The sequence below is a fragment of the Haliotis cracherodii genome, unplaced genomic scaffold (assembly GCF_022045235.1).
Source record: "Haliotis cracherodii isolate W230 unplaced genomic scaffold, xgHalCrac1.p SCAF_15, whole genome shotgun sequence".
Lineage (NCBI taxonomy): Eukaryota > Metazoa > Mollusca > Gastropoda > Lepetellida > Haliotidae > Haliotis > Haliotis cracherodii.
Genome location: NW_027266270.1, coordinates 1,315,090 through 1,335,069, shown reverse-complemented (window position 1 = coordinate 1,335,069; position 19,980 = coordinate 1,315,090). Strand labels below are relative to the sequence as shown.

Below are 19,980 nucleotides of genomic sequence, written 5' to 3'. Positions count from 1 at the left end.
ATAGGAATTTATTTCAAGCATTAAAATGCATGTACGTTTTGGGTTACCGGTATTGATGGATGAAATACTTACTAAGACTATTGGAGCCACCAACTGCTTCAGTAATGCTCAAATCCAATTTCGAGTTGTTTAGAAAGAATCCCAGAGGGAGCGGGATCATTATTTATTCTGATTTACCGTATCATTTTAGGCGTCTGTTTCAAGTGATGAAAGGATGACTTGTCTGGAGCTACTTGTTCAGAAAGATGCTAAAGAAATGAAGCTAATTTATATGAAAGAAGAGGAGCACGGACAGACACCTCTGCATTTTGCTGTTATGTCAGGAAGCATTGACAGCGTGAAGACACTCATCAAGAAGGATAGGAACACTGACAAGAAGCAACTCATACATGTGAGTAGTAGGTATTGATACGGGGCGGTCGGGTAGCCTAGTGGTTAAAGCGTTCGCTCGTCATGCCGAAGACCCGGGTTCGATTCCCGACATGGGTACAATGTGTGAAGCCCATTTCTGGTTTCCCCCGCCATGATATTGCTGGAATATTGCTAACAGCGGCGTAAAACCATACTCAGTCAGTCAGTCAGTCAGTTATTGATACATTTGAAACCCAAGATCAGATCATTAGGAGTCATAGAGACAAGGGAGCCAACACCACATCCAACTGGATGTCCTGAAAAAGAATGTGCTGTGAATATCCATGTTCGGATCCCCCTTTCAGAGCACATTATGTGTAGGTCTTGAAGCAGTGACAGAAATAATATTCTGACTGAAACAAACCTTGCACTGATATCTACTGGTACTTATTCTTGGTTTAGCACCACCACACAGGTTCTCGTGGATATCCTCAAAGTGTTACATGGCAAGAAGCTGCAGGGCTTTCAGCTTTCCTCCCACATTCAGCCGAACGGCTGTGATGTATTATACAGAAATTGTCAATTGTCAAGAGAATAACCAGTCTAGATTTTCTGCCGAAACAGATTCCACTTGGCTTAGAGCGGACAATAGATGTAGAAATTGTATGAATGGACCACTGAAAATCAGTGCTCGCGAAAAGGGTATGGGTAAACTCAGTACACTGCTGCTCTACTCAATGATTTACTGCCAACAGGTAAGTGATTACATGCAGCTTTCAATGGGTGGGGCGGTCGGGTAGCCTGGTGGTTAAAGCGTTCGCTCGTTACGCTGAAGACCCGGGTTCGATTCCCGACATGGGTACAATGTGTGAAGCCCATTTCTGGTGTCCCCCGCCGTGATATTGCTGGAATATTGCTAAAAGCCGCGTAAAATCAAACTCACTCGCTCACTCATTTCAATGGGTAGATAAACCACACCCTCATTCACTCACTGTTGTAGACGAAAGACGACCAAGGCTTGACTCCGATGCACGTTGCGGCCACGTACCGTCAGCTGGACATCATGAAGTATCTGCTGGACAGAGGAGCCGAGTTCGCAGAACAAGACAAGGACGGATCTACACCACTGCACTACGCCTGCTCAGCTGGGACAGGAGCTGGTGTTGAAATGGTTGACCTTCTTCTTCAAAGAGCAAATAGCAAGGAGGTATGTTACTTAGGACCCTGGGGCAGTTTGTATTTTCGACACAAAGTACTGTCAAACGTATCAGAGTATAGCTAGCGTTAACGTCCACCCTTGATGTTCAGCGTGAGACCACTCTGATACTTTCATGACAAACACTGCCGTGTTGATTCAGTGTTACGTTTCATGCATCAGGCACAAAACATTATGCCCGATGATATTCCTTATTTTAAAACTTGGGCTTGGATGTTGAATGGTTAGAGTGTAGAGAATGTAGAGATTGTAGTGTTTAACCTGTTATGAGATATTAACGAAATAGGAATGGTATTGTGTGATATTAATCACGTGACTATCTCATATAAAGTGATGATGTGCGTTGAAACAGATGATGGAAAGGAAGGACACAGGAGGCAATACGTGTCTGCACATCGCTACAGAAAACGGACATGAGGAAATAGTTCAAAAGCTACTTGATAATGGTAAGCAAACATATGACATTCAACATTCCATACTTTGCACCTGATATACACGACATCTGGAGCATCACATGATCATTAGCTCAGAGACATCAAAGATAGAAAAGTATTTTCAAGGTGAGCTCGCTAAAAGACCTTTGAATCTGTAGCAAAGGATTAAAATTTACTTCACAGACATAATTTTGAATTGTAAAAACACCAAAGGTAAAAAGGGGCCTGTTTTAAAAACAATTTGTTTAGGATGAGTAAGTGAGCATTGTTTCACGTCGCTCTTAGCAATATTCCAGCAACATTACGGCAGGGGAACACAAGAAATGGGCTTCACTTTAAGATTAGAAACTGATATTCACATCCATTTTCAAATAGATTTTATAAACACACGCGTGACTTCTGAACCGATCCTCGGGTGTGCCTGGTGTTGAAAGGTTAAAAGAGTAAATGTTGTGTTGCTTAATGTGTTTCCACAGAATTGTCGTTCGCTTCCGCAGGCCCTGGTTTTCTCCACCATACACCTTGTTACCCTGATATATACCACTCAAATAAACTGAACGACCACCCGATTCTTTCATAGTACAATAGACAAATTGCCATGCCTTGACAGATTAACTACTTAATTAATGATAAAGAATCGGGTGGTCTTACTTTTGTTGGGTAGAATATTTATTGTATACGCTGGGATGTATGCTGACGTCTCCCACCATGGCACTGCTGGAATATTCCTGAAGGCGACGTAAGACCTGACGCAATCAGTCACTCTTTAGTTTTCTGGATTGTAGTGATCCACACTGACGTGATGTTGTGATTCTTCCAGGCGCTAACGTTTCGGTTGCCCGCAACGACGGAATGTATCCAGTACATCTTGCCGTCATATCGGGAAATCTGAAGATTGTAAAATCTTTCGTTACTAAAACTGAGAGTCACAACCTGGAGAAGAACACCAAGTCAACAACACTTCACCTAGCTGCACAGTTCAATCAGCTGGAGATTGCACAATACCTGCTTAAAGAACTGTATGTATACCCACAGCTTTCCTGTTTGGGATTCCAGGTTGGAATTGGTCCCTAGCAATCAGTACTGACTGTAAGAGTCGACCTAATGTATCGGAGGCAGGCTCGGGGTGAATGGGTGGACATATAGCTTAAATATTGCTGACAGTGGCGTAAAATAACAAACAAACAAACAAACAAAACATACGGGTGTTAAGGTGGTTAGTCATCGTGTACCACTTTGATAACACTGAGACAAGTGTTTTATATATTCTAGAAAGTTTGCTTTGATTACAACTTACAACAACGTCACGTCTGGACCAGACGATCCAGTTACATGTGCTGGCGATTAGGTGCTTCACTCTGGCAGTGTGGGTTCATATCCCGGATGGGATTCAACCCCAAAGAGTCCTAGAATCTGTACTTTACTAAGAAAGTGTTATCCCAAATATAACATCGGTTACGTTTGACCGCTTTCTAAATGGCATTGTTTTGATCACAACAACTATCTTGACTGAATTATTATCAAAGCTTTGGGACAACGCGGTGGTCCGAAATCACAAATCGAATATTTGTCACAGCTAAATATGCGTAAGTTAATTAAGGTTATACCACATTGGCAGTTATGAACTCAGTTCCTTCTTGGAAAGCAATGAAGCAAACAAACTTAATCAATAATTCGTTATATATCACGGCTACAATGAATGTTCTGTGAATTACGGGTACCATGGATCCTAACGCATCAATTAAAGGTGGGTTTTCGTATTTCAGGCATGGCCTAGTGGCCATGAAAGACGACAACGACAATACTCCGCTACATATAGCTGCCTTATTCAACCAGTCCCAAATAGTGAAACTGCTGATGGAGTATGGAGGCGAGATAGACGCTAAGAACCTCAAGGGATGGATACCGTTACACGGAGCGGCTAAGATGGGGCACATTGACTCCCTGGATGTAAGTAGGCACCTGTAGTCTTCGTGAAGGTACCTTAACCCCAGGGGCACATTGACTCCCTGGATGTAAGTAGGCACTTGAAGTCATCGTGAAGGTACCTTAACCCCAGGGGCACATTGACTCCCTGGATGTAAGTAGGCACCTGTAGTCTTCGTGAAGGTACCTTAACCCCAGGGGCACATTGTATCCCTGGATGTTAGTACGCACTTGTAGTCTTCGTGAAGCTACCTTAACCCCAGGGGCACATTGACTCCCTGGATGTAAGTAGGCACTTGTAGTCTTCGTGAAGCTACCTTAACCCCAGGGGCACATTGACTCCCTGGATGTAAGTAGGCACCTGTAGTCATCGTGAAGGTACCTTAACCCCAGGGGCACATTGACTCCCTGGACGTAAGTAGGCACTTGTAGTCTTCGTGAAGCTACCTTAACTCCAGGGGCACATTGACTCCCTGGATGTAAGTAGGCACTTGTAGTCATCGTGAAGGTACCTTAACCCCAGGGGCACATTGACTCCCTGGATGTAAGTAGGCACCTGTAGTCTTCGTGAAGGTACCTTAACCCCAGGGGCACATTGACTCCCTGGATGTAAGTAGGCACTTGTAGTCTTCCTGTAGGTACCTTAACCCCAGGGGCACATTGACTCCCTGGATGTAAGTAGGCACTTGTAGTCATCGTGAAGGTACCTGAACCCCAGGGGCACATTGATTCCCTGGATGTAAGTAGGCACTTGTAGTCTTCGTGAAGTACCTTAACCCCAGGGGCACATTGACTCCCTGGATGTAAGTAGGCACTTGTAGTCTTCGTGAAGGTACCTTAACCCCAGGGGCACATTGGCTCCCTGGATGTAAGTAGGCACTTGAAGTCTTCGTGAAGCTACCTTAACCCCAGGGGCACATTGACTCCCTGGATGTAAGTAGGCACTTGTAGTCTTCGTGAAGGTACCTTAACCCCAGGGGCACATTGACTCCCTGGATGTAAGTAGGCACTTGTAGTCTTCCTGTAGGTACCTTAACCCCAGGGGCACATTGACTCCCTGGATGTAAGTAGGCACTTGTAGTCTTCGTGAAGGTACCTTAACCCCAGGGGCACATTGAATCCCTGGATGTAAGTAGGCACTTGTAGTCTTCCTGTAGGTACCTTAACCCCAGGGGCACATTGACTCCCTGGATGTAAGTAGGCACTTGTAGTCTTCGTGAAGCTACCTTAACCCCAGGGGCACATTGACTCCCTGGATGTAAGTAGGCACTTGTAGTCTTCGTGAAGGTACCTTAACCCCAGGGGCACATTGACTCCCTGGATGTAAGTAGGCACCTGTAGTCTTCGTGAAGGTACCTTAACCCCAGGGGCACATTGACTCCCTGGATGTAAGTAGGCACTTGTAGTCTTCGTGAAGGTACCTTAACTCCAGGGGCACATTGACTCCCTGGATGTAAGTAGGCACTTGTAGTCTTCGTGAAGGTACCTTAACCCCAGGGGCACATTGACTCCCTGGATGTAAGTAGGCACTTGTAGTCTTCCTGTAGGTACCTTAACCCCAGGGGCACATTGACTCCCTGGATGTAAGTAGGCACTTGTAGTCTTCGTGAAGGTACCTTAACCTCAGGGGCACATTGACTGCCTGGATGTAAGTAGGCACCTGTAGTCATCGTGAAGGTACCTTAACCCCAGGGGCACATTGACTCCCTGGATGTAAGTAGGCACCTGTAGTCATCGTGAAGGTACCTTAACCCCACACACTGGAAATGAGGCACACCGAATTCGTTGACGTAAGTAGTTTTTTCTGTTTAACTGTTTCCTGTATCGGATATTTGAACACTGCACTAAGGAAAAGGCGGTTCATCGAGTTACTGGGTGTAATTAATAACACTTATGTGTTTCTGCGCGGGATACTATAACACCTGGCATTTGAAATAGGGGACGATGAATCCCTGGACGTGGCTAGACAGCCCTACATCGGATACCTTAAAACACGTACTGGAAATGGGGCACATTTAAGCACAAGACGTGAGGAGGCAACTGTTGTCTTCATCAGTCCCCCAACGCCGTGAAATGGGGAACATTGTGTTACTGGGCGTACGTAGACGACTGCCGCTTTCACGGAAAACCTGGAATGGGACACACGGAGTCACCCTAAAGAAATATTGTCTAAACTAAACTACTCAACATGTGTGTGAGAGCACAATGTAACAATGGGACCGTTACTGTCAGAGTAAATGCTAGATATGTTATAAAGTTGCTGTTACTATCCTCGCGGAGACTGTGACTGACGTTGCTCTCTTCATCCAAGAAACCTGTTATTCAGTATAACTGACCCTTTCGTAAATGTTCTAATATGCCTTTTCCTGTGCTATATCACATTTAAAATGCCCGTAGACATCCTTTCTTTCTCGTTCCAGATCCTGTTGGATCCTCGTTTGTTGAGACATGGGAAAGAGTTCATGAGACTGAAGAAGCGAAACAGGGACATTATAGCTCAGAAACTCAAGGTAGCTAAATGAAATATGCAAATATGACCCTACACCCTCTTGACATTGGATACACGATCCCACATGGCCTAACTGAATATATTGCTACATCCTCTTGGCATAAAAGAAATGATCTCAATTCCTCTTGACATTGAATACACGATCTCACGTCCTCTGGTAAAAAAATACACGATCTCATAACATCTTGACATTGAGTACAATATCTCACATCCTCCTGATATTGAATACACGATCTCACACCCTCTGGACAAAAAATACACGATCTCACAACATCTTGACATTGAATACACGATCTCACACCCTCTGGACAAAAAATACACGATCTCACAACATCTTGATATTGAGTACACAATCTCACACCCTCTGGACAAAAAATACACGATCTCACAACATCTTGACATTGAATACACGATCTCACACCCTCTGGACAAAAAATACACGATCTCACAACATCTTGATATTGAGTACACGATCTCACATCCTCTTGACGTTGAATACATGATCTCACACCCTCTTGACTTAAAATACATGATCTCACGCCCTCCTGACATAAAATATAAATACATTATCAAAAATGTTAAGCACCCCTGTATATGATACAATGGCTGGACCTATAGGCTTTGGCATTGAAACCCTGATAACCTTACCTCGGAAAACATAAGTGGTTTGCAAGAAGACACCTCTGACAATAAGAAAACATTTATCCTATTTTGAGATTTTATCATGATTCTCACAAAAAAACCTCAGAGGCACAATATTTGTGCAAAAACAGTAGCCACATTAAGTATGGAGTCCACAATTCCACATCAAGAAAAATCTCATTTTCAGTCCAAAGATGACAGTCATGACACAAATCATCAATGGCTGGGCAATCCGTCACGTGCCCGGAAGGCAGCGTCCAGCCTTCGTCTCATCCCTCCAGAAAGTCGTCTGATCTGCTCAATGGTCACCTGCAGCCATTCTCGATGATAAGCTGCCTGTAGTTGGGCCAGAGTCTGTACCGGTGGGTCCAGTGCCTGTACGCGACCATGTATCCAATATGTTCAGGCGGGTTTAAGCCAGGACTCATGGCTACGGCAGTGTCGCCCCAGCAGCATTCTGGAGAAAATCTGTTACTGCTCGGTAACGTTGAGGCCTGGCATTGTCATCCATGTACACGGGTGGCGAGCGGGTGGTTGTTTAAATGTGGCACAACCACGTGGCAGGACGTCACGGACGTACCGATCACCACTGAGGTTTCCTTGAATGGTGACAAAATCCAGCCTACAGTGGAGCGAAAGGCAACCCCAAACCATTACCGAACTTCCACCATACGGGGCTGTGGTTCTTATGGTCTTGGGTGTGTAGGCCGTATTGTATGCCTCCAACCCCTACATTGGCCACACGTGACATGGACCGGGAACCTGCTCTCATCGGACCAATGGCCTCTTCGCCAAGTCCTCAGATTCCAAGATCTCCAGGCCAAACACCATGCTAACGAATTCTCCGATGAATGATCGGAAAGGAAGGGATTCTTGATTACTCTTCTGGACTCCATTCCGGACGATTTCCGTCGATTCCTCACTGTTTGGTTCAATGCGTGATTGGGTGAGTTTGGGTGGGTGAGTGAGTGAGTGAGTGAGTGAGTGAGTGAGTTGCGGGACACGGACCACGGGCCTTCGCTGTGATGAGCAAACGCTTAAACCACTAGGCTACCCAACCCCATATATTGTACACATTTAACATCCTTGTATTTCAGTGTGCTGCGAAACAAGACAGTAACTACGAGGACTCTCAGGCACGTGGAGCTATTGAAGACATCAGGGGCACATTGGAAGTAAGGAATGTCATACCTGTTGTCCTGTTGCAAGATAAGCATCATAACTGGTAACTGTTTCTCTTGCATTCTGATCTGATATTTCTCACAGCGGCAACTTCCTGACATTCACAAATAAGGGAAAGTGTCGAAGAAGATAAAGTTGTGTTCTCTCTGGAAATGAGTAATCATCACTTTGACATTCGCCTCGATCTTTTTGACGTCTTCTTCCAGCACGAGGCTAAGGCTGTCCATGACAGGATTCCATCCCATAGGATCTATCGAATCGTACAAGCCCTCAAGGCTGCAAATGTAAGTGACATTGGTTGTTCACAAAGTGGCCACTAAACCCGAGTGAGTGGATTGGTTGTTGAATGAGTTTATGAGTCGATGGTTGAGTGACTTGCCTCAAAGACAACAGAGTTTGGATCAGGCAAACAGGATGTTTGAAATACGAGCAACCTAGAAGTCTGTCCTTTCCAGAATCACATAACGGTAGCCATTTCTTTTACTCCTCAATATACATGATTAGCACTACTTGTGTTACGGGTTACCACAAGCTCAAATCTCCTGAAATCTCCTTTTCGATCGTTTTTATGTTCAGTAACTGAAACAGCGTTACATTTTAAGAATGCTTGCTTCCTATAATAATATGTAAATTAACTTCATTTGTTACACGTGCAAATTCAGAAGATACCGCATTTGTGAGAAACAATGTAATTGTGTCTAATTGCAGAGGTTTAAAACCGTGGACAAACCCACCAACTCCTCCAGGACATCCAAGGTTGAACCTGCAGAGATACAGGTGCGTAGAGGCTCCTACAGAGGTAGGAGTCACTAAACCCCCTTGTACTGGGGTGGTATCGGACATGAGGGCGAGGTTGAACCTGCAGAGATACAGGTGCGTAGAGGTTCCTACAGAGGTAGGAGTCACTAAACCCCCTTGTACTGGGGTGGTATCGGACACGAGGGCGAGGTTGAACCTGCAGAGATACAGGTGCGTAGAGGTTCCTACAGAGGTAGGAGTGACTAACCCCCCCTGTACTGGGGTGGTATCGGACATGAGGGCGACATTTGGCTTCAGAGTTGCATCTCCTGGCCATGTTCGTTAATCCTTTGCCCACAAGCACCAACAAGTTCAGTTACATAATGTCAGCTCCTAGTGGGAGGAAGAAGTCGACGTGACACAGGTCGTGTACGTTCCCCATATGGTTAAACCCGAGAGCAGGTGTGTAACGAAAGTTACTCATTTGCACGAATATGTTATTTTATAGCCTACAATATGCAGACCATCAAGGAACGCAACTCTACACAGTGAATTCATTCAATACAGAAACGAATCAGTGCTAAGGACAACATGTTTAATTTCCTTTTCGATTGTCTCCAGACTAAAAACGACGTTCAGCGTACTGCACCTAAGAAACAAGACGAAAAGAAAACTCAGGTAAATGCGTGTCTTAATAATGCTATGGGTAAGCCTGAAGGATGAAAATGTGTAAACAGAATGTGAGAGTACCGGACGTATGTGTCTGAAGAATGAAGATGTGTAAACAGGATGTGAGAGTACAGCACGTATGTGTCTAAAGAATTAAGATGTGTAAACAGGATGAGTGAGTACAGGACGTGTGTGTCTGGAGGATGAAGATGTGTAAACAGGATGTAGGAGTACAGGAGGTTTGTGTCTGAAAGATAATCCGCGATATGACTGGAATAGTGTTAAAACTGGCGTTAAACCCAACTCACTCACCACTGAAAGATAAAGATGTGTAAACAAGATGTAAGGGTACAGGATGAGTGAACACAGGACGTATGTTTCTAAAGGATGAAGATGTGTAAACAGTATGAGTGAGTACAGGAGGTTTGTGTCTGGAGGATGAAGATGTGCAAACAGGATGAGTGAGTAAAGGACGTATATGTCTGAAGGATGAAGATGTGTAAACAGGATGTGTGAGTACAAGAGGTTTGTGTCTGAAAGATAAAGATATTTTGTTTAAATTCCTTTTCGATTGTCTCCAGACTAAAAACGACGTTCAGCGTACCGCATCTAAGAAACAAGACGACGGGAAAACTCAGGTAAATGCGTGTCTTAATAATGCTCTGGGTAAACCTGAAGGATGAAAATGTGTAAACAGAATGTGAGAGTACAAGACGTGTGTTTCTGAGGGATGAAGATGCGTAAACAGGATGAGTGAGTATAGGATGTATGTGTCTGAAGGATGAATATGTGTAAACAGGATGAGTGAGTACAGGAGGTTTGTGTCTGGAGGATGAAGATTTGTAAACAGGATGAGTGAGTACAGGACGTATGTGTCTGAAGGATGAAGATGTAGACAGGATGAGTGAGTACAGGATGAGTGAGTACAGGACGTTTGTGTCTGAAGGATGAAGATGTAGACAGGATGAGTGAGTACAGCACGTATGTGTCTGAAGGATGAAGATGTAGACAGGATGAGTGAGTACAGCACGTATGTGTCTGAGGGATGAAGATGTGTAAACAGGATGAGTGAGTACAGGACGTATGTGTCGGGGATGAAGATATGTAAACAGGATGAGTGAGTACAGGAGGTTTCTGTCTGAAAGATAAAGATCTATAAAGAGGATGAGTGAGTACAGCACGTATGTGTCTGAAGGATGAAGATGTGTAAACAGGATGAGTGAGTACAGGACGTATGTGTCGGGGATGAAGATATGTAAACAGGATGAGTGAGTACAGGAGGTTTCTGTCTGAAAGATAAAGATCTATAAAGAGGATGAGTGAGTACAGGACGTGTGTGTCTGAAGGATGAAGATGTGTAAACAGGATGAGTGAGTACAGGATGAGTGAGTACAGGACGTATGTGTCTGAAGGATGAAGATGTAGACAGGATGAGTGAGTACAGGATGAGTGAGTACAGGATGAGTGAGTACAGGACGTATGTGTCGGGGATGAAGATATGTAAACAGGATGAGTGAGTAAAGGACGTATGTGTCTGAAGGATGAAGATGTAGACAGGATGAGTGAGTACAGCACGTATGTGTCTGAAGGATGAAGATGTGTAAACAGGATGAGTGAGTACAGGACGTATGTGTCGGGGATGAAGATATGTAAACAGGATGAGTGAGTAAAGGACGTATGTGTCTGAAGGATGAAGATGTAGACAGGATGAGTGAGTACAGCACGTATGTGTCTGAAGGATGAAGATGTGTAAACAGGATGAGTGAGTACAGGACGTATGTGTCGGGGATGAAGATATGTAAACAGGATGAGTGAGTAAAGGACGTATGTGTCTGAAGGATGAAGATGTAGACAGGATGAGTGAGTACAGCACGTATGTGTCTGAAGGATGAAGATGTGTAAACAGGATGAGTGAGTACAGGACGTATGTGTCTGAAGGATGAAGATGTAGACAGGATGAGTGAGTACAGCACGTATGTGTCTGAAGGATGAAGATGTGTAAACAGGATGAGTGAGTACAGGACGTATGTGTCGGGGATGAAGATATGTAAACAGGATGAGTGAGTACAGGAGGTTTGTGTCTGAAGGATGAAGATATGTAAACAGGATGAGTGAGTAAAGGACGTATGTGTCTGAAGGATGAAGATGTAGACAGGATGAGTGAGTACAGCACGTATGTGTCTGAAGGATGAAGATGTGTAAACAGGATGAGTGAGTACAGGACGTATGTGTCGGGGATGAAGATATGTAAACAGGATGAGTGAGTACAGGAGGTTTCTGTCTGAAAGATAAAGATCTATAAAGAGGATGAGTGAGTACAGCACGTATGTGTCTGAAGGATGAAGATGTGTAAACAGGATGAGTGAGTACAGGACGTATGTGTCGGGGATGAAGATATGTAAACAGGATGAGTGAGTACAGGAGGTTTCTGTCTGAAAGATAAAGATCTATAAAGAGGATGAGTGAGTACAGCACGTATGTGTCTGAGGGATGAAGATGTGTAAACAGGATGAGTGAGTACAGGACGTATGTGTCGGGGATGAAGATATGTAAACAGGATGAGTGAGTACAGGAGGTTTCTGTCTGAAAGATAAAGATCTATAAAGAGGATGAGTGAGTACAGGACGTGTGTGTCTGAAGGATGAAGATGTTTTGATAGGATGTGTATATAAGGATGTGTGTACAGTGTGTGTATGCATTGATACATGTGCAAGTATGTATAACCTCTATAGCAGGTGCCCCTTTAACAAGTCTGTATAACCTCTATAGCAGGTGCCCCTTTAACAAGTATGTATAACCTCTATAGCAGGTGCCCCTTTAACAAGTATGTATAACCTCTATAGTAGGTACCCCTTTAACAAGTCTATATAACCTCTATAGCAGGTGCCCCTTTAATAAGTCTGTATAACCTCTATAGCAGGTGCCCCTTTAACAAGTCTGTATAACCTCTATAGCAGGTGCCCCTTTAACAAGTCTGTATAACCTCTATAGCAGGTGCCCCTTTAACAAGTATGTATAACCTCTATAGCAGGTGCCCGCTGACCTGGACAAGGACTCAGAACTTGACGTTGATGTGAGTATTACTCCCAGCATAACTATTTATTTCTCATTGTGGCTGTTCATGAAGCGTTTTTTAACATAAGCGAGACAATAAATCGGATTGAGCTGAGATGGCTGCTTAAATAATAATTGTTTACCGCGGTTGTCCAAGCTGTCAGCAGAGCCGATTAAATTAGGCTCGGTGACTAAGTCGATTGCGTATCCTTCGCGCCGATGGAATGGATTATTGCTCATGTTTTCAGACGCTGGTTTACATTGTCCAGATTCTATGATTAACAGGCCGTCGAGATGTGACTAGACAATTGCCTGTTGCGGTATTAAACGAGATTCACTCTCTCACTAGCAACTAGACGGTTGCACGTAGTAACATGTCCTGGTATTGTTCATTCCTAGTTGTAAGCACTAATACGCAAGCTGCGTTTGCCCCTCTGATCACCCGTCAGGTGTTCCTGAAACTGGTCTACACAGACAACATCATCAACACAGAGGACAACTTCGGCAACACCGCTCTGCATCTTGCAGCACAGAATGGACACACGGACTTTGTGCAGGTGTGTAGTATTGGAAATGTTGTCTGGTCTGGATCATGTGTGTCATAGAGCCGATATATTGACAGAAGTTCCCTCTACACGTGTAGGCGTTTGTAGACATCTCCAAACGCAACCTTGGGAGAACGGCCGGTCGGAAGAAACACTATAACAGATCATTTGTCCATTTATTAAGAATTGTGCGAAAAGTGTTAACAGTTGTTAAAAGTTGTCTATCAAAGAAGTGTTAACAATTCTTATCCATACGTTTTGCAATGTTCGAAATACAACTGTTGCACTCAGTGTAATGAGATTTAATTAAAATATTTTAGGTTTCAATAGACTGAAAAAGAAATAGCCAGAGTTACTTCTCATTTTCATTTGCGCGGTTTTTTCCAAAGGTTGGAGGAAAATATTCAGCTGGGCAAATTGGTGGATATGACCTTTGTTGTATATTTGACTGGATATGAGACACATACACAATCACAAACACACGCAAAAACCCATTTGGTCAGAACAAATATCTGTAGAAGATCATTGCCATCACTTGACTAAATACTAGTATCTAGCTGCACGGATGTGAAGGAATTGATGTCGACACTGTTATTACGCCTGAACAATGCACAATTGTAAGTTTATTATATATTTTCAGAAAATGCTGCTGAAACATAAAGTTGAACATGGTCGGAAAAACGACACTGAAAAGACAGCTCTACATCTCGCAGCAGAGAAAGGACACTCAAAGTAACGATTATTATTATCAGTAAGAAGTGAATGAGTGAGTGAGAGTATGTTGTTTTAGGCCATGTTCAGCAATATTCCAGCAAGTCCTGCTGTCTTACTTATGTGAATAGAGACATGGTAAACTTCGAAAATATAAAAACAAGAAAACAATTACCATGAACCAGTCAATAAGCTTGAAGCAAATATCATGTTCAGTGAAAATAACTGAACATATTTTCATATTCCCATGCCTCTATAACGTATAGATCTATGGGGTATAAATCATGTCTTGACGTGAGTTCTCCATTCACATGCTTTTCACCATTCGCTTGCCCTTTTCACACAGTGCAGTCTGTTCGGGCAGATAATCGAGGCTGGTTATTCTATGGCCTTAACGTTTTGTATGATCAACTGTTTCATAAGAGTGTAGTTTTCAAAAATATCACTGCAACAGTGTAGTTAACTGTAAACTTGTTTTCGAGGAGTCGTGTTATTCCACATTCTCAAACGACAAACTTTCGAATAAACTTCATTCCTTGATCCATTGACCATATGTCCCTTCACGTGGTGACCAGATGTATTTACATATCTACCTTCAGAGATTCAGGACACTTTGTTAAAAATGAAATGTCATCTAAACTTTACTGTGAAAACAATATGTGAAATGCTGATATTTGATATTGATATTAGTTTGGTGCATGTCATCGTATCTCAATTGCGTGGATGGATGCTCGATGGTGTCGATCACTGGATTGTCTGGTCCAGACTTAATTATTTACAGATCGGCGTCATATAGCTGGAATATAGCTAAGAACAAAAAACAAAACAAAAACAAAACAACATGTTCATAGTTACTGACTGATCATTTACTGTTCGCGCCCAGGACTGTGGAGGTGATTGTGAAGGTGGACAAGCGAGGAGTGTTTGCAGAAGACCAATGGCGCAACTCCCCTCTACACTTGGCAGTGAAGGGCGGTCACATTGAAACTGCTCAAATTCTCATCAAGAATGGGGCCGACATTAACCAAATGTAAATATTTTGTGATTTATTGTAATATGTGCAATAATCTTGAACACGGCGTTAAACCCAATTTCACCATCCCAGTAACATCACAGCCTGAGAAATGTGTCTGGGTAATATCTTATTAATATTATAAATAATGCGAAAATGTAATATTGTATATACTAAAATATAGCAATATGGAGATTCCTATTGTTTTAATAAAACAAAATCAAAACTATGCAAGTATTCATTTCTGAAATGATGAAGAACAAGATTTATGTTTATACGTTTTTTTATATTTTGTCTGCTTCTGTGATGGGCAGTTCGGAAGCCGTGTGGTTTATGAGCTGGCTGCTCATACTGGAAACCTCGGATCGATTATGCAGATTAGTTCAATGTATAAAGACCCGTGTGATACCTCACCAACTCACTCCCTCTTGATAGGAACTTGGACAAAATGACCCCTCTGGACCTGGCGGCACAACACGGCGAGGTGGAGATCTGCGACTTGCTGGTCACACTGGAGTCACAGTCGTGGCTGGGGAAACACGAGGATGTAAGTTGGATATATACAGACAATTACACGAATAGGAATGTCTGTGGTGTGTGGTGTGTTTGTGTGTTTGTGTGTGGTGTGTTGTGTGTGGTGTGTGGTGTGTAGTGTGTGTGTGCGCGTGCGTTCGTGCGTTCGTGCGTGCGTGTGTGCGTGTATGTACGTGTGTGATCGTAGATTTGGTATTGCTGCAGGTTGATCTATGGAAGATATTACATCATCAACTGGTATGAATCGAGGTGACAAGCTTTTGTCAGAGTTCATTGACAATCGATTGGCTGATAATGCTACACAAGTTTTCATGACAAAATACCCCCAAATATGTCCAAAAGTACATGTTCCACACTGTTCACTATGCAGGTACCAAAGGCGTCAACTCAGACCAATACCTTATAAGCAAGGAAGAAATAATATCAGAAGGTTGCTGAGTGCCGCCGACTATGGAAGAGAAGTAAACGTACCACTCCTTCTAACACATGAGCTGACCTTCCCTGGCAACAACAGATGATAATCAAAGCTGCATTATTACATTTGCTTGTAGATTCTCATGCTGCTAAACAGCTACCAGCAACTGATGACACAACATGCATTGTTATTGACAGCCTGGCTATTGGCAAACCAAGCAAAGCTAGGACCTTAGGAGATTTGTCTGAAGAACTTCAGTGAAACTTGTACTCATGTCGATGTTGTCTTTTGACCAACATGTTGCAAAGTCAGTAAAATCTTCTATTCGGACCAAAAGAAACCCGATAGATCAAAGAAGATTCGAAGAATAGTCGATATATATCACGAATGTATTACATATGCAGTGTTACAGTGTACTGACATAGTGTTCCCAACTTTTTGCAAACACCTAGTTTCATCACTGCTTGCATAAGTGATTTTCACTGATTCATTCCTTACTTTTCATCTCTAAGTTTCATTGACGCCCGTTGGAATCTGTCGGCAGATCTTCCAGACTGATTATTCTCTGGCGCTAATGTTTTCGATTTACCGCTACAGATCTGTCCACTCCATCTGGCCTGCATCAAAGGTCATCTCAAGGTGGTCAAGCTGCTGCTTCAAAAGCCGGCGGACGTGATGCAAAAGAACAAGGACAAGGACAAGGGGCTCAACTGTCTCGATCTGGCCGTCAAATACGGGCACAAGTAAGATGCAGTCAAAGTGTCTATTTAACGTTACACTCTGCAATATTCAAGCTGTTTGGCGGAAGCCTGTAAATAATCGTATTGGGACCAGACAATCCAGTGTTTGATATACTATCAACCAAGTCACCGAGTCCGACCACCTAGTCCATTAGGCCGTCAGACAACCCAGTGTTTAATATACTATCAACCAAGTCACCGAGTCTGACCACCACCTAGTCCATTAGTCCGTCAGACAACCCAGTGTTTAATATACTATCAACCAAGTCACCGAGTCTGACCACCTAGTTCATTAGGCCGTCACACAACCCAGTGTTTGATATACTATCAACCAAGTCACCGAGTCCGACCACCTAGTTCATTAGGCCGTCACACAACCCAGTGTTTGATATACTATCAACCAAGTCACCGAGTCTGACCACCTAGTTCATTAGGCCGTCACACAACCCAGTGTTTGATATACTATCAACCAAGTCACCGAGTCTGACCACCTAGTTCATTAGGCCGTCACACAACCCAGTGTTTGATATACTATCAACCAAGTCACCGAGTCTGACCACCTAGTTCATTAGGCCGTCACACAACCCAGTGTTTGATATACTATCAACCAAGTCACCGAGTCTGACCACCTAGTTCATTAGGCCGTCACACAACCCAGTGTTTGATATACTATCAACCAAGTCACCGAGTCCGACCACCTAGTCAACTGGGCCGTCACACAACCCAGTGTTTGATATACTATTAACCAAGTCACCGAGTCCGACCACCTAGTCCATTAGGCCGTCAGACAATCCAGTGTTTGATATAATACCAACCAAGTCACCGAGCCTGACCACCTAGTTCATTAGGCCGTCACACAACCCAGTGTTTGATATACTATCAACCAAGTCACCGAGTCCGACCACCTAGTCCATTAGGTCGTCAGACAATCCAGTGTTTGATATACTATCAACCAAGTCACCGAGTCCGACCACCTAGTCAACTGGGCCGTCACACAATACAGTGTTTGATATACTATCAACCAAGTCACCGAGTCCGACCACCTAGTCCATTAGGTCGTCAGACAATCCAGTGTTTGATATACTATCAACCAAGTCACCGAGTCCGACCACCTAGTCCATTAGGCCGTCACACAACCCAGTGTTTGATATACTATCAACCAAGTCACCGAGTCCGACCACCTAGTCCATTAGGTCGTCAGACAATCCAGTGTTTGATATACTATCAACCAAGTCACCGAGTCCGACCACCTAGTCAACTGGGCCGTCACACAATCCAGTGTTTGATATACTATCAACCAAGTCACCGAGTCCGACCACCTAGTCCATTAGGTCGTCAGACAATCCAGTGTTTGATATACTATCAACCAAGTCACCGAGTCCGACCACCTAGTCCATTAGGCCGTCAGAGAATAACCAGACTCTATGTTCCCCCGAGACAAGTACAAAATGTCGTGTAAGGCAAAATAGCGGTGAAAATTATATGAACTGGTCACTGAAAATCAGTGATGACACCTGATTTATAAAAAGGGGAAGCATGTCCTGCTCTACCGGTAGCCCATACCCACGCATTTTCTATGAAAAAATAAATGTTTGTTGCCTGTCGCCGCACAGTATCTAACTTTAAATAAGGGGAATGGGGAATTCCCTGTGTGATATAATGTGGTTTACAACTTCATGTAATTAACAATTTAGGTTAGAAGTCTGAGATAAGTCAGAATGACTAGAGCTGAATAGAATTAAACCTGACAACAAGTGAAAGTAATTCTCTTCCTGTTTCAAGAGATGTTGCCCGATACGTCGTGAGACACAAGTATTGGGAGGATGCCTTAAGGAACCATGTTAGTATCAAGAAGAAAAACAACAAGATGTCCAGGAAGATAGTCACACCAATGCGAAGACTGATCCGTGACATGCCAGGTATGGTCAGATAACACGCACCTGTGGACTGATTGATTTCATTATGGAATGGTTACAATAAGTGAGTGGGTGAGTGAGTGTTTGTACTTTCTTCTTCTACATCCACATCCTACCCCCACCCCGATCAGACGTTTGTTTTAGACCGAGCGCAGGCACAGATGACACCCATACACCTTCAGACAGTCGTTTGTTTTAGACCTAGCGCAGGCACAGATGACACCCCCATCCCCATCAGACAGTCGTTTGTTTTAGACCTAGCGCAGGCACAGATGACACCCATACAGCTTCAGACAGTCGTTTGTTTTAGACCTAGCGCAGGCACAGATGACACCCATACACCTTCAGACAGTCGTTTGTTTTAGATTTAGTGTGGGCACAGATGACACCCATACACCTTCAGACAGTCGTTTGTTTCAGATCTATCGTGGACACAGATGATACCCATACACCTTCAGACAATCGCTTTTTGTTTGAGACCTAGCGTGGACATAGATGACACCCATACACCTTCAGACAGTCGTTTGTTTTAGATCTATCGTGGACACAGATGATACCCATACACCTTCAGACAGTCGTTTGTTTTAGATATTTCGTTGACACAGATGACACCCATACACATTCAGACAGTCGCTTGTTTCAGACCTTGCGCGGGCACAGATGATACCCATACACCTTCAGACAGTCGCTTGTTTGAGACCTAGTGTGGACACAGATGACACCCATACACCTTCAGACAGTCGCTTGTTTGAGACCTAGTGTGGACACAGATGACACCCATACACCTTCAGACAGTCGCTTGTTTGAGACCTAGTGTGGACACAGATGGCACCCATACACATTCAGACAGTCGTTTGTTTCAGATCAAGTGTGGACACAGATGACACCCATACACCTTCAGACAGTCGTTTGTTTTAGATCTATCGTGGACACAGATGATACCCATACACCTTCAGACAGTCGTTTGTTTCGGATCTATCGTGGACACAGATGATACCCATACACCTTCAGACAGTCGTTTGTTTTAGATCTTTCGTTGACACAGATGACACCCATACACATTCAGACAGTCGCTTGTTTCAGACCTTGCGCGGGCACAGATGATACCCATACACCTTCAGACAGTTACTTGCTTCAGATCTATCGTGGGCATTGATGACACCCATAAACCTTCAGACAGTCGCTTGTTTTAGACCTAGCGCGGGCACAGATGATACCCATACACCTTCAGACAATCGTTTGTTGCAGATTTAGCGTGAGCATAGATGACACACGTGTTTGTGCACCCGTTGACATTTATTCACACGCTCTGTTGTTAACTAGTCATCGGAAGAAGCATTTTATCAAAAGTGTCACCTGAAACAACATTTTCACCAAACTGTTTGT

General features: G+C 43.6%; 1 protein-coding gene across 1 annotated transcript in view; it reads left to right on the top strand.

Annotated features, from left to right (window-relative positions):
* LOC139461696 (transient receptor potential cation channel subfamily A member 1 homolog) overlaps window positions 1-19,980 on the top strand; it is a 49,675-nt gene that overhangs the window by 10,573 nt on the left and 19,122 nt on the right. The window contains exons 4-20 of the mRNA XM_071243156.1: window positions 191-391; window positions 1,352-1,558; window positions 1,920-2,013; window positions 2,822-3,020; window positions 3,768-3,951; window positions 6,348-6,437; window positions 8,176-8,253; window positions 8,467-8,544; window positions 8,969-9,037; window positions 9,620-9,676; window positions 12,696-12,740; window positions 13,171-13,278; window positions 13,907-13,998; window positions 14,861-15,007; window positions 15,425-15,536; window positions 16,536-16,681; window positions 18,461-18,597. Coding sequence (XP_071099257.1) covers window positions 191-391; window positions 1,352-1,558; window positions 1,920-2,013; window positions 2,822-3,020; window positions 3,768-3,951; window positions 6,348-6,437; window positions 8,176-8,253; window positions 8,467-8,544; window positions 8,969-9,037; window positions 9,620-9,676; window positions 12,696-12,740; window positions 13,171-13,278; window positions 13,907-13,998; window positions 14,861-15,007; window positions 15,425-15,536; window positions 16,536-16,681; window positions 18,461-18,597 — 2,044 coding nt within the window. The remainder of the gene's footprint in view (window positions 1-190; window positions 392-1,351; window positions 1,559-1,919; window positions 2,014-2,821; window positions 3,021-3,767; window positions 3,952-6,347; window positions 6,438-8,175; window positions 8,254-8,466; window positions 8,545-8,968; window positions 9,038-9,619; window positions 9,677-12,695; window positions 12,741-13,170; window positions 13,279-13,906; window positions 13,999-14,860; window positions 15,008-15,424; window positions 15,537-16,535; window positions 16,682-18,460; window positions 18,598-19,980) is intronic.